The sequence below is a fragment of the Pinus tabuliformis genome, chromosome 7 (assembly GCF_031772625.1).
Source record: "Pinus tabuliformis cultivar Carrire ecotype Pingquan chromosome 7, CPIR1, whole genome shotgun sequence".
In the NCBI taxonomy this organism is placed as follows: Eukaryota; Viridiplantae; Streptophyta; class Pinopsida; order Pinales; family Pinaceae; genus Pinus; species Pinus tabuliformis.
Window position 1 is genome coordinate 1,613,404,763 of NC_142293.1, and position 15,831 is coordinate 1,613,420,593.

At 37.9% G+C, this 15,831-nt stretch overlaps 1 protein-coding gene across 3 annotated transcripts in view; it reads right to left on the bottom strand.

Annotated features, from left to right (window-relative positions):
* The window catches only part of LOC149254375 (uncharacterized), a 56,150-nt gene extending 42,739 nt beyond the window's left edge, over positions 1–13,411 (bottom strand). Inside the window, exons 1-2 of one of the 3 annotated variants that reach the window (XM_089460141.1) lie at positions 12,989–13,124; positions 12,025–12,135 (exon numbers count right to left, since the gene is read on the bottom strand). Coding sequence is in view for 1 of the 3 variants with exons in the window: in XM_089460139.1 (XP_089316265.1) it covers positions 12,989–13,261 (273 nt within the window). In the remaining 2 variants the exon portion in view is untranslated. Of the gene's footprint in view, positions 1–11,401; positions 11,508–12,024; positions 12,136–12,988 lie in introns of those variants that run through there. The other 2 variants (XM_089460139.1, XM_089460140.1) reach the window with 2 other exon arrangements.
* Positions 13,412–15,831: the final 2,420 nt, after the last annotated feature.

The window sequence follows — 15,831 nt, forward strand, 5'->3', positions numbered from 1 at the left end:
ACAATGTTGATAGAATTTATCAACAACTTGATAGAGCTCTTCTCTTTCAGTAGAATCCCATCTATTTTGATGTGAATGGATGTCATTCGTGTGTGGCTTCCATGGTCACTATCTTTAACCATCAATTAATTTGGTTCTCTCTTTCCCAGGATGGAAAAAAAATGCAATTATCAATAACTCACTACATTCTCAATGTAACCCATCTCCAAAGTCCTAGCCATATTATATCAAATTTGGTCCCTCGACCACTTTGAGTCCCAAGCTAGATCCTTTGGTGGGAAGATATCATTTCATGCACAATGGCCTTTCTCAAGGATAAACACTGTCAAATAGCCAAAACTAGAAGGCAACATAATAAGGCTATACAAGAATAACTAGAAGGGATACAAAAGGAGCTACTTTGGTCTCCTTATGATGAGGATAAGCAAATGTTTGTAGCAAAATCATGACATTTACTCTGGGCGTATGATGTTTGCTAAGCAAAAGGTCACAAATTCATGCACAATTCCAATAGATCAGAAGAAGGGATTCACCTAATAAACCTATCTCCAAAGCGTTGACCTCCAAAGAGGTGAGTGAGCGCATCTCAATACTTGAAACAACTCATGGTTTTACCATAGATGTTGAAGCCATTGAAGCCAAGTTTGTTGAGCACTATAGAGCGATCTTTCAAGCCTGAGAGAAGTAGATATTTAAAAGTTTCTTAACCTTACTCCTTGCAAAGTTTCAAACGATCAATAGCAAGCATGGGATGTGTCATTGTCAATTGATGAGCTCAAAACCACCTTGCATTTTCATGTGAATTTTTATGAAGCTAATTGAGAGTTTATGGGACCAAACCTACCCAAAGTCTATCATTAAGCTCTAGCATCTCAATACCTGGTGACCACATTAAACTAGTGTCTCATCGAATCCATCCCCAAGCTTGGTGACTTGGAACTCATTACCTTGCTCAACCTATCATACCAAAATTTTGGCCAAAGTCAAAACATTAATTTTGAGGATCAAAAATTCATTGCCAAAAATTATTCAAACATAAGCAAACAAACTTCATTAAAGGGCTCTACATTTTGGACAACATCATTATTGTGTGAGAGGATATGGAGTGAGCTAGATTATCCATACTAAATAGGTTGATCAGTAAAATTGACTTTGAGAAAGCTTATAACAAGGCTAGTGGCCCTTTACTTTGGTCATGCTAAAAGCATTAGGGTTTGGGCCTACATTATTTGTAGCGTGGAAAATCTTTTTGTTGACGCCTCGAGTTGTCTTCCCATCAATCATGGCAAATTTGAAGCAATCAACCTATTCTGCTCTATCAAGCAAGGTTGCCCATTGGCCCCAACCCTCTATGTGTTTGTTGTTGATGGTCTAGTCCATTTATTCAACCATAGAGTTAGTCTCCATATGGTAAGCAGAATTCACCTATCAAAGCCAAATGTTGGCCACTTAGTCAATGGGCACTCTGCTAATGATTCATTTTATTTTACCATCCTTGAACATTAAATCTCTTGGGCCAACAATATGGATTGTCTTAAAACTTTTTGATTTGCTTCGTGCTCAAATATTCAATGGGCCAAGACACATTATTATCAACAAAAGCAGAGCCTACTACCTGACTAGCTCTCAAACCAAAACTAGAGATGGATTCAAAAAGAGAAAATCTTCAAATTCTTGAATAAATTTCAACCCCCACTCCAGTTATCAGTTTTCCTTATCATTCCATGCATTTAGTTCTAAATCCAAGCATGATAAAAATTCTAAAATCTGGAAATGACAATATTTTTCTGAAAACACAAATTTAGAGATTTCACAACTGCTGAAATTTGTAGAAATAAAACATAGCAAAATTATGACAGCCACACACAGAAAATAACAATGATTTTTTATCAATGTGACCCTCGAAAAACCCCCTACAACTCTTGGGGAAAACTAGTTTGAGAGCTCTTCTTTATTTCTAAAATGCATTTACAGAGAAATTGAAATACACAGTAAAAATTCCAAAAACCACAAATTACAACTTATCTCAATTTTTGCACTTGAACTTTGCCTCAAAAATCGTGCCAATCAGCAAACGGCTAAAACAAAAAAAAATCCAACAATAAAACAACATTAAATGTTGTACAACCTGCCTCGAAAAATGTGCCCAAAACTTGTACAAATTGTACGAACAATACGGAATTCAACAGTACAGCTGCCTCGATATTTGTGCCCAAATCTACCTCAAAATTTGTGTTGTTGTTGTTGTCCCTCTTCCTCAATTTTTGTGATGCCCCTCTTTCTAAATTTATGTGCCTTGGGATGTGTGTCTTTCTCCTGCTATATGATTTTGCCTTAGGATGCGTGCCAATAAATGTTGCTGCCCAGATTTGCCAAAATGTCTTCTTGCTGCTCTCCTTCACTTCCTCACTATTCAAAAATTTTCTCTTTGCTCTCTCTTCTCTTTCTCTCAAATGTTCATGAAAGAATGAATTGATCTTTTCCTCTTCTCTTCTCCTTTTATTCTCTAAATGACCTCTTAGGTTACCTTAAGATCTAATGGCTGAGATTCATTTAGATCTAGGGATGAGAATAAATGTGCATTTAATTCTCACTTTCTATTTTTTAACTCACCCACTTAAATAAAGACCCACTTAGCCTTTTATTTCCATAGTCACTTTTTCACTTTCTAATTCTTCATTGACTTTAATAAAGTCACCTTTAAATTAGAATGTAACTTTACAACTTATAAAGTCACTTTTAAATTAGAATGTAACTTTACCACTTATAAAGTCACTTTAGATGAAAAGTAAAAATAAATTTGGACACTTTTCCCTAGGCCAAAGATCAAAGCCTTAGGGAACCACATGTCCTCTGATACCCAAATTTTAACACTCCCTCTTACCGAGGAAAGTGTTCCTCACCACTCCCATCTTGTCTCTGAAGTAGACGTGCTTGCCCCATGGTAAGGCTTTGGTGAAAATGTCTGCTACTTGCTCATTTGTGGAAATGTACTCAAGCTTGACAGCTCCCTTTTGGACATAGTCTCTAATGAAGTGATACTTGATCTCAATATGCTTTGACTTGTCATGAAAAAATGGATTCTCCGTGAGTTTTATAAAACTCTGATTATCACAGTAAATTATTTAAGGTCTCAATGCCTGACCAAATAGACCAAACAACATCTTACAAATCCATATGGCCTCACAACTAGCCAAACTAGCAGCCATATACTCTACCTCAGCTGAGCTCAATGCAACTGACTGTTGTTTTTGGCTTATCCACAACACAACTGCCAAACCCAACCCAAAACAACACCCGGAAGTACTCTTCCTATCTGAAGCACAACCTGCCCAATCTGAATCCGTGTACCCTGCCAATCTCACTCCATCACCCTGTCTATAATCCAAACCAAAATCCATTGTCCCCTGCAAGTAACAAAGAATGTGTTTTGCAGCCACCCAGTGCACTCTCCTGGGCTCACACATAAACTGCCTCATAGTGTTAACTACAAAACATATATCTAGCGAGTGTTGACCAAATACATCAAACAACCAATCAATTGTTTGTATAAAGTAGGATCCACCAACTCGGAATCAGAAGCGTGAAGCTTCTTCCAGATAGTGATCATAGGTGTAGACATGAGTTTGCAGTCCTCGATGTGAAATCTGCTAAGAATATCCACAATGTACTTCCCTTGTCCTAAGAAGAAATGCCCCTCCTCCTACCACACCTCCAATCCCAAAAAATAATGCATCAAGCTGATATCCTTCATCTCAAACTCTAAAGCAAGATCTCTCTTGCAGCCCTCAATGAATCTCTCTGCACCAATGATGATCAAGTCATCAACATAGAACACCAGAATAAGAGGCTCCTCACCCACCACAATGAAGTATAAGTTCGGATCAGCCTCACTCTTTGTGAAACCCAACTGCTGCAAGTATGTATCAATCCTAGAGTACCAAGCTCTAAGAGTTTGCTTCAGGCCATAGAGTGCCTTTTTCAATCTGCATACATGGGACTCCTTCCCATGCACCTCAAAGCCCTGTGGCTGCTTAATATAAACCTGAAATGCAGTCTTCACATCCATCTGGTGGATCTTCCAACCCATCTTTGTTGCAATCGATATAATGGAGCGAATAGATGTATACCGAGCTACGGGAGCGAAGGTCTCCTCATAGTCAACTCCCTCTACCTGTGAGAACCCTCTCGCCACAAATCGAGCCTTGAACTTCTCAATGTTGCCATCTGCAGCATGCTTTATCTTGTAGAGCCATCTAGAAGTAACAAATGATATACCTTCAAGCCTCGGCACTACCTCCCAAACATCGTTCTTCATAATAGAAGAATACTCCACCATGGCCTCTCTCCAGACCTGTTGGCTAGCTGCCTCCTCATAACTAGAAGGCTCGGAGTCAACAATGCTTATTACCAATGCCATGTAACTACAAAATTGCTCAGGTGGTTTACTCTCTCTAACCTGTCTCTTTGGCCCAACAATTGATGTGGCCTCGCACAAGGTATCTTGAAGCCACTTGGGCTTCCTCTTCCCTGAGCACACTTCTCCCACTGGAGTGAAAGAATCCTCATCATCATTAGAAGCATGAACTCCTGAAGGCCTGCCAACTAACCTCATGCCTAAATCTGTGCCTGTAGATGTTTTAGTACCGTGCGAACTGTCCATTAGTGGACTACCCTGCATGTTGCCCGAAGAACCACCCACCTAACTCTGAAAGCCACTGCTCACTGATGGACCTGACACTGTAATCAATGTACCTCCTCATCCCTGACCACTGGATCCCTATGACTGACTCAGTTGCTCCTGAGGGTCTGGTAACTATGGATACTCTAACTCCCGTGACCTCCTGAAAGCTCTCTCCTCCTCAAACTTCACATCCCACCTGACAACCACTTTCCTATGTGCAGGAATATAAATCTGATAAGCTTTCAAGGTCTAGCTATAAGCCCTTGTCTGCAATAGGCTCTAGCTTGGTCCTGTTCTCCTTGGAGACATAGGAATATGTAAGGCACCCAAAGATACGAAAGTGCCCAACTGCAACATCAGGCTTCTTCCCAGAAAAAGCCTCCCTCCCCCAAAGTCACATTCCCCAAGGCACGATGTGGGCTCCTGTTCTGCAAGTACATAGCAGTGTTGAAAGCCTCTGCCCACAAAAATAAAGGTAACCCCTAAACATGAAACATGGCTTTGGCAGCCCCTGCAATGGATCTGTTCTTCCTCTCCACAACCCCATTCTGTTGGGGGTAGTAAGGAACTGTGAACTCCCTTCTAATGCCTGCCTCAGCACAAAAATCAACAAACTCGCCAAGGGTATACTCCCCTCCATTGTCCGACCTGAGGACCTTGATCTTCCTACCTGTCTGGGTCTCCATAAGAGCTTTGAACTCTTGAAGCCACTTGAAGACCTACTCTTGGTCTTCAAGAAATAAATCCAGGTCTTCCTGGAGTGGTCATCAATGAATAAAACATAGTATTCACAGCCACTCAAGGATACATGAGACATCCGACCACTCACATCGGTATGAATCAAGTCAAGGATCTCGGTTGCTCTGCTGTCACAGCTGGGAAAAGGGGATCTGGCAAACTTCCCCATAGCACATCCTCTGCATACATCAAGGTGATCAAAACTGAAATCTAGCACACCAGTGGTGATCTCCTGCAATGTACTCAAGGCCCCATGATACATGTGCCCCATCCTGCGGTGCCAAATCTCACAAAACTCTAAACTGCTAGATCTGTTGTCGTTCTTGTCTCGAGTGCTACTACTCAATGCCATCAAGGGCTGGAATGAGAACTTGTACACCTTGGCATGGTGCACACCAATCTCTCTAGCTAAAGAAGCTAGAGTTCCCCTAGGATATATAAGCACCTGCCCACTCCTGAACAACACATCATACCCTTTGTCCTCAAGTGCTGAGACGGATATTAGGTTCTTCATTGCAGGCACATATAGAACATTTGACACTTTCAAGGGAGGTTTGGGTCCCCTATCAAATGTCAATGTCCCCACACCGATTGCTCTAACAATGTTGTCATCACCAAGTAGTACCTCCATATCAGTATCACCCTCTGAAAGCTCTAAGAAGTACTCTTTGACTCTTGTCATGTGGCGGGAAGCGCCACTGTCAACATACCAAATGCTAGAAGATGCTTTGCTAGTAGCGGAGAATGCACACTCCCTCTGAACCTGCATAGCAGGTGATCCTGCACTAGTGGCCTCACAAGCTATGAACCCAAACTCCCGATCAAAGCTCTCTGAGAAGCTCTCTATCTCTGCAGAAGCTACCATGGGTTTGTCTTTCCCTTTCTTGTTCTTTTTCTTCGGACACACAACAGCGTAGTGTCTCAACTTTTGACAATTCCAACATTTGACTTTGGAATAGTCCTCCTTGTTTTGCTGCTTCCCTTTACCTTTGCCTTTGCCTCCACTATTGGAAGCTTGCTTCTTTGCTCTGCCCTTCTTGCCTCTTGCTAACAATGCCACATTGTCATCCTCCTCCACCTGTTTGGCTACCCCAAGATGGTTCTTTCTGATCTCATTCTGAATGCAATCATCCCACAACCTCTCCCAATCAGGAAGGTTTTCCCGTGCAACAATGCCATTGACAAAATTCTCCCAAATCTTGGAAGACCATTCAAAGCAATCCTCACCAACTCAGTGGGTGCAATGATCTCACCTACGGCTGCCAACTCACCTCTCACTGAGTGATCTTTGTGAGGTATGTTGTAGCACTGTCAGTCTTAGCCATTTTAATGGCTTTCTGTTTCTCCTTTAGGAACATTTTTCTGTTTTCATTTAAGCTATGGTAAAAACTTGTCAAGGTTGTCCACATCTCATGTGCATAAGTCTTTCCTCTCACATGAGAAATGACATGGTCTTTGATTCCTTCCAAAATCAATCTTTTTGCCTTAGCATTCTTTTTGTTAAATTATGCCAACTGTACAGGGTCAGCAGGTACTACTACTGGGTTTTGTGTGGTATTTACCATAATGCCCCAGACTTCTACTTCCTCAAAGATGCTCTGGTTTCTCTCCTTCCATGCACTGTAGTTGTTCTGCCCATCCAACCTGTCTTCAACTCTCAAACCCGAAGACATGATTCACTGTCCTACCAAACTGAAAATTTCAAATCTGTGGTAAAGGTTTCTGTTTTCTGTGTAAAAATCAGCTTGTTGTAATTTTCACTTTGTTGTCCCAAACTGCACTTTTCAGCCAACCAAGCTCTGATACCATGAATAAATTTCAACCCCCACTCCGGTTATCAGTTTTCCTTATCACTCCATGCATTTAGTTTTAAATCCAAGCATGATAAAAATTCTAAGATCTGGAAATGACAATATTTTTCTGAAAACACGAATTTAGAAATTTCACAACTGCTGAAATTGCAGAAATAAAACACAACAAAATTATGACAACCACAAAGAAAATAACATAGTTATTTTGGTCAATGTGACCCTGGAAAAAAACCCCTACAACTCTTGGGGAAAACCAATTTGAGAGCTCTTCTTTATCTCTGAAAATGCTTTTACAGAGAAACTGAAATACACAGTAAAAATTCCAGCAACCACAAATTACAACTTATCTTGAGTTTCGTGCTTGAACTCTGCCTCGAAAATCGTGCCAATCAGCGAACAGCCAAAACAAAGATTTTTCCAGCAATAAAATAGCATTAAATGTTGTACGACCTACCTCGAAAAATGTGCCCATAACTTGTTGTACAGACCATACAAGTTTTAGCAGTACGACTGCCTCGAAATTTGTGCCCTTGCTTTTGTCCCTCTTCCTCGATTTTTGTGCTGTCCATCTTCCTCGATTTTTGTGCTGCCCCTCTTCCTCGATTTTTGTGCCTTTCTCCTGCTGTACGATTTTGCCTTGGGGTGCGTGCCAATAAATGTTGCTGTCCAAATTTGCTGAAATGTCTTCTTGTTGCTCTCCTTCACTTCCTCACTGCTCAGAAATTTTCTCCTTGCTTTCTCTTCTCTTTCTCTCAAATGCTCATAAAAGAATGAATTAATCTTTTCCTCTTCTCTTCTCCTTCTATTCTCTAAATGGCCTCTTGGGTTACCCTGAGATCTAATGGTTGAGATTCATTTAGATCTAAGGATGAAAATAAATGTGCATTTAATTCTCACTTTCTATTTTTTAACTCACCCACTTAAATAAAGGCCCACTTAGCCTTTTATTTCCACAATCACTTTTTCACTTTCTAATTCTTCATTGACTTCAATAAAGTCACCTTTAAATTAGAATGTAACTTTAAAGGTTATAAAGTCACTTTTAAATTAGAATGTAACTTTACAACTTATAAAGTCACTTTTAAATTAGAATGTAACTTTACAACTTATAAAGTCACTTTTAAATTAAATTGACTTTACCACTTATAAAGTCACTTTAGGAGAAAAGTAAAAATAAATTTGGACACTTTTCCTTAGGCCAAAGATCAAAGCCTTAGGGAACCACTTGTCCTCTGGTACCCAAATTTTAACAATTCTTAGCTTCCCCCAAGGACCTCTAGGATATTGTAATCCAATGGATTGAAAATAATATTGTAATCAAAAAAATATTGAAAGAAATATTGTAATCATTGTTTTCACTTGTGGACCACTCTTGATTAAAAAAATCATTTCTGAAAAATCCCATTGTGCTTTAAAGCTTGGCCTCCCTATGTCAAGAGCATGGTTTAGGGACTAGAAATGGGACAAGGTCACAACTTTCATGAAATGCATGCCAACATGAGTTATAAGCTATTGAAAGCTACATTTAAGTTATATAAATAGGCTCTAGACATTGAAATCCAAATAGAAGCCTTTATTAGAACCTAAAGAAGCATTCTTCGCCCGATATCTTGCAGTCGGTGGCTCTCCTTAGATAAAATATTAACTTACCTAGGAATACATAACTCGTGATGCCCTCACTACAAAAAACGTAAAATTTTGAAGCATGTGTTCTAGCTTTGTGCACTAATCAAATATGCCTAGGCATAGGTGGAGTGTCTCTACCAACAATACCTTCTAGCTTCTTTATCCTACCAAGTTTGCCTTCCTTAGGAGCCAACTACCATAGGCTCTAGATTTGCATTCTACTTTTTCTTGGTAGGGATGACACATTACTTTGATTGTGGAAAGAACAATGATGGTGTATTTAATCATGTTGCCACATTAGACTTCTCTTAATATGATCACAAACTTATTTCTCTCAACTTATCCTCGTTTATTGAGTTGCAAATCATGCAAGGTGCAATTGGAAATGGAGCATTTGTACTAGCTTTTGGATTACTAGCATGGGCCCCCTACACTATGAGCCATGTGCCTCCTGGTCCGAAACCTACTCCTACCTATGCACCCTCTTATCCTACCTTTGCAAGCCCTTCAAGGGGAAAACCTAAGCACCACACCTAAGTTGCATGATACAAAGAAACGCGTATGTGTTTATGAAATAAAAACGGGCTAGAAACATGACCCCCAAATAATTGGAAATAGGGAAACTCAATGTGTTATTTTCTAAATAGCGCATTATATTGAAACTTCGAATGAAAGCATCACAAATAAATGAGCAAGAACAATTAATTGACAACTGTAAATATCAAATAATTTTCCACTATCAATTATATTGTGATCATCATCATTAGTATCACCCTTTGCATCTACCTCAATCCTCTAGGGACATCAATCAACACCACCAATTTTGATGAAACTAACTAATCCAACCTATAAAATATGGTAGAAAGAACATAACATGCCTAATCAATGATTTTAGCTTGAGTGAAGGGTACATTTTTGCTAAGGCCACGAAAGAGGAGTCCAACAATCAATAACATCAACGTCAAGCTACATAAATACATAAAGGGCTTGGTGCGAGTCCAACAATCAATAACATCAATGTCAAGTTACATAAAGGGCTTTGCCCTTGATTGCCAATCCCACACAACCCAAGCATTACACGAAGTAACCATCTTCCTTACCCAGGCTGTAGAACGCCTTGTTTCGCTCCACACAATTAATATGAACAATAGATGTACATGGCTTTTTATGCAAAATAAAACAGGCCACTTCAGCAGCAACCTCAAGCACAAACAAAATATGGCAGGGTTACAACCAAAAACAGCCTGCATCATAACTCTGGCCCCCTTGGACACACATAGCAGACCATATGTGTGAACATAAAGATCAGTAAACAAAGTTTGAGTACCCACAACATAAAATGTAAAGCTGAATGTTAAAGAACCTTGTACATATTAATCTTGGCTACCACATTAACTCCCGCCAATATCACGAAGTTTTGCAACTGAAAAAAAGTGTAAATTTTCAACAAAGAAGTTGTGATTTGCAACTTAGGGTGGTCAATTGTTCTAAAGTAGGTCTGATACACAGAAAACTGGTATTCTTAACCAAACTAGGTACTTCAGAACAAAGCCAAAGTTAGCATAGATTCACAGAGATCCCATAGTTGCAAGAATTTGCAAGCACCCACAACATAAATTGCAGAGCTGTAGGTTGGACAGCCTTGTATATATAACTCTTCAATACCAAGTCAATGCCCATATCACATGGCACAAAATTTCGTGATTAAAAAGAATGTGAAGGTTCAAAATTGAGTAGTTCCAACTTGACACACAAACTTCGCCTCTTTGATGAGTTTAAAGGACAACTTTGCAGCATACACTAAGACTATAAAATGCTAAGTGGACTTTTGGTTAGGTGTTCTTACACAGAGCATTTCAACAGTACATTAATGATGCATAAATATTGCATCCTATACACGGTAAATGGACATGGAGTAACATATACTGCACATATAAAATGGATACGGTTTTTACCAGTGTAATCATGCTTTATAAATATTCATACTGTAAATGCACAATAAATTTATGGGGTTAGATTAGTTAGTTTATTTTCAGTAGAGATAGACGTACACTCAGATCAGTAAAAAGAGCTATACAAATGCAAATGCAAAAAAAAATAAAGTTAGGATACTAGGAAAAGCTGAATCGGTTTCAACTTTTATATTTATTGACCAATTTTAAAATAATTTTTGTATTGTGATCAGCATGCATAGATCCATATTAATCCCACGTCTATTAAGTTCCAAAAGGGATAAAAAATGTTGAGGTGATCTTAATATATGTGGTCCATATTAATCCCACGTATATTAAGTTCCAAAAGGGATAAAAAAACGTTGAGGTGATCTTAATATATGTGACGTAAGTTCCAAAAGGGATAAAAAAACGTTGAGGTGATCAGAGATCTTAATATATGTGACGTGTTTACTTCAGTCCCGCAGAGCTTTGTCTAGTGCATGAATACTCTGATAATCTTACAGTAGGGTTTCATTTGCATCATATATCTGGTGTTTAGCATAACGAGTGAGAAACAAATATGTGCATGAGTACTCTGATAATCTTACATTAGGGTTTCATTTGCATCATATATCTGGTGTTTAGCATAACGAGTGAGAAACAAATTTCCAATCCAGCTTTGACAGCAACAGATGACAGATCTATACTTCTAGAAAAACAATATTTCATTTTTCTGCATAAAAGGAAAAAAAAAACATCCATTAGGATCACGAATCCCCGAAGACTTCTCGAGTATTCAATTCCAGAAACTTAAAAGATTTCTAGGCTCCAAACCTGCTTTTGGTATTATGGGTACTTCTGGGAAGAAATCGAGAAAACTAAATGAAAACCTGCTTCTGGATCTCTAGGTACTTCTGGAGAGAAATAGACAAAACCAAGTTGTGGATGGATATCCTGAAGTCACACTAAAATATTAGTCACCTAGTAAGAGAGGAGCTTACCATTGAACTATAAATGATTCAGTCTTTAAGTTCCTTTGGGTTCATTATTTTTTAGACTCGAGTATTTAGAGAGAAATGGAGAAAACTATGTTGTGAATGGATATCCTGAAGTCACATTAAAATATTAGACACCTAGTAAGAAAGGAGCTTACCTTTGAACCCTTTGACTCACTGAGCAAAAAATAAAGAACCCAAAGGAACAGAAAGACTGAAGTATTTACAGTCCATACCTGCCCCAGACTAGAAGCGGCACCAGGCACTCCAACAACCAGCAAAACATCTGCACATTCTTAGCCCACATAACATCGGTGCCCATAGCATCTATGTGACATTTGCTGACCCTGAAAAAAAAAACGTTCACTCTGCTCAAGGAGCCTTCCAACCCACAGAATGCTTTCATCTTTAGCGATCGAGGGTTTCAAAGAAACACTATTTAATGCCCTAATTTGCATTTAATTGGCTTTTTCCCGCTAGAGGTACTTCCTGAAACATTCCCTGAGGAGCATCCAAGGCCATGATCTAGTAATAAGGCAGAGCATTTTCAGTAGCGATGACAAAGATTCGATCCTCCCTGGGCTTCCCTCCTTGCATTAATGCAGGCTAGCAATAATACGTGGAAAGCAGATGAGGCCAGGTGAGGCCTGGGTGAATTTATTATTTGACAGCATAGAAGCCCCTACAAAGCAGCTGCTAAGCCAAAGCCTCGAAGGTTAATAGTGCATAGTCTACGTATTTGTGCAGGTAACTTTTCACTGCATATAAAAGCATTTGATAAGGATCCACACCGCAAAGAATCGACTTTCCTTGGCATCGATCGTGGGTCTGAGGGGTATCTATTCAGCCAACGCTGCCTATTATAACTTATGCGATGCAGGTGGGGCAGAGCACAGAAGAAATAAAACACTGGTGTATGGCTTAACACGCCGTGGACATCGACGTCTTCATAGCTAGGTCGACTGATTAGAGAAAACAATGTTATTATTTACGGTGGCACATCCTTTGACGAGGATCTCGTTCCCCGTTAATATGACTATGACTTATCCATCTTGTGGCAATTTAGGGTTTTGCAATTTGTTGCCCTAATTTACATTTGATTGTTCGAAAACAGATGCGCATTGAAAACTCAATCGTATTGTGCTGGACAAAATATAAAGAATAGACAAAAGCATGGAGGGTGATGGGGGGCTGGCTTACCAGTCGGCCATAGATGGCAATGGGAAAATCACAGATCACGCAAATATGGACCTTATCTCCCTGCCTTCTCCTGCGCTTCCGCCCGACGGTTTTAACACCCTTAACATTGAGATTAAGATTAGAAGGAGAGGCCAGACCTTTGGCCACCGGGAGATCGGCCAATACCAGATGGTCTGGACAGGATACGGTCACATTGTCGGAACCGGAGATCTTAGGTGTACCAGTACCCCCTTCGCTTCCAAGGGCCCCCTTGCTCAGCCGTATCTGCAGCATCTTCACCTTGCTTACTCTTTGGATTGAAATTTCCTCCTCCTCCTCCTCCTCGCCAAATGCAATGCAGACAAATTTTAAGAGAACACTTGGTAACTTCCCCAATCTGAGTTAGTTATATATATGTTGGGGTAGATATACAGTCAGCGACTGTACTCCACGTCAGCGAAATTTTACACCTATGTATGCTTTTGATGCTTTCTTGAGTTTTCGCGTAATATACTATTCCATTATCTCATCGGGCTAGGCAATGGTGCCGTTTTGTTTCAGTGGATGAAATAATTGTAGAGTAGTTTAATGTTATTTTTTGTTGTGGCTCTTGACCTATAATCTTTATTAATATCCTAATAAATTGTTTTGCAAATGACTGCTTTATTATATAATGCAAAAATTATTATCTGCTCAGCATCTCCAAATTTTCTATGTGCTTTTAAAAAACAACAAAGCCAAGTGAGTGGCGGAAGATGATTGGTTATACACACCAAGCCAGGTCGACCTTGAAATGGGTTGGTTTAGGTCGGATTCGATTGGACTTGGCCAAATCTAGTTTGAGTGAACAGATAAGGATTACTTAGTAAAATAGCCAAATCTAGTTTGAGTGAACAGATAAGGATTACTTACTAAAACTAGACTATCTACTAAATTTAAATTTTGTTGGGCTAAACCTGCTAAGTTCAAGTTAAAAGTAGGAAATTGAATATATAATTTTTTTTTAGTATGATTCAATTTTTTAGAGGTTTTTTAATATTGTGAATATATGATATTAGGAAAGTTTATTATTTAATTTTTAATTATTTTATAAATAGTATAGGTTATATTATGAATGTTGTGAATTTAGTTTATTAGTTATTTTTAATTATTTTATAAATAGTATAGGTTACATTATGAAAGTTGTGAATTTTTATAAATTCTTATAGGAATTTTAAATAATTGATTATATCTATATATAACAATAACTGCTTATTTCTATTAAAATAAGATTTATAGTTAAAAAATAATAGAAATAAGATTTTTATATAATTACACAAAGCATTTGAATATTAAGAAGAATTGAAATATAAAGTTGTTTATGTTTTTATTACTAATAAAAAACAATGAAAATTAGAATATAAAATTATTTATCATTTTTATATAGTAAAATTAAAATATAAAGTTGATTATCATTTTTTATTATTAAATTACAATTATTTTTTTAAATAAATTTTATTTCATCAACTTTATTAATAATATCACAATTTTTTTAAGTTTGCGGGGCATAGAATAGATGGTGATAGGGTATATTGTTAAGGCACTCCATAATGTGAAGGTTATTGGTTCAAAATTCCATGGGTAAAAATCCAATCATGTTAAGAGTTGTTGTGGCCCAAAACGGGTGCGATCTTGGGGTGATTTTGATGGCTTAGATGCCCCTAGTTTGTGGTTTCTCAATCCAAAGATTATGCATGCAGTCATCTTAGGGCCCACACCACTTAAAAAACAAAAAATACAACATTTTTTATTAATGCTATATTTATTAGATACATTTTCTTGGGGGTAGTTCAATTGGTGGTAGCCTTGAAAATGAATCATGTTCCAAGAGGTTCCAAGTTCAAATCCCCTGAGTTTATATGTGGGTCACGTGCTAGGGCGGAATGATTCACCTAGAGGTTATAGTGGTAGCAGTTGGAATCGATCATGCCATGCATGTGTGAGACCAGCTAGTTGCAAATTCCTCTAGTTACAAAAAAAAATGGTATATTCATTAGATATATTTTCAATATTTACTTTCATTAATGATATATTCATCCTAAAAATAATAAAGAATTTTTTGTATCATCTATTTTTAGAATTCAAATTTACCATTTTTTATAATATATAATATTTTTTTCTGTGTTTACTTTAAATGCAAAACATTTTTTTGAAAACTGTGTTTATTTTGTTGTATTTTTTAATTTTTGAATCAATTTTGAAGTGTATTGAGTTGCAAGTTGAGTTTCACCCTTTCACAAAAAACAAATCTGGTGTCATGTTCAATTTTCATTACTTTGTTTTAGGTAACTCAAAAAAATGATATTGTATTATTTGAGATCTCTTTTGTACAACATTGCATTTTGTTTACTTTGACTTCAGATGGAATTAAACCATTGAATTCTACATAAGTATCATACTCATCATTTGAACTCTTAAAGTTGAATATCAATTCATTTTTGGATATCTTCTTTACTATTAAATTCATATATAACACTATCATATGTTTATATCATATGTTATAAATTCACATGAAGGATAGATCTAGATGGATCATAAAATGCTCAAAATTTGGCAGTCTCAAAATTCCTTGTAAGCAGCTTCATCGCATACAACTCAAAATTTCGAATCCAACGCAACTTGAACGGACGAAAAAGGACTTTGTATAACAAAGTTATTGCAGGTCATAGTTCGAGGTTGACATGCAAAAAAAAAAAATTCAAAGGTCAAAGTTGACTGCCATATGGCAATCTGTACAGATGACTAGCAGTACGACCGATGACGTCATCATGTTGACATGGTAGTACGGTGATGACACTAGCACGCTGACATGGCAACACAAGGAG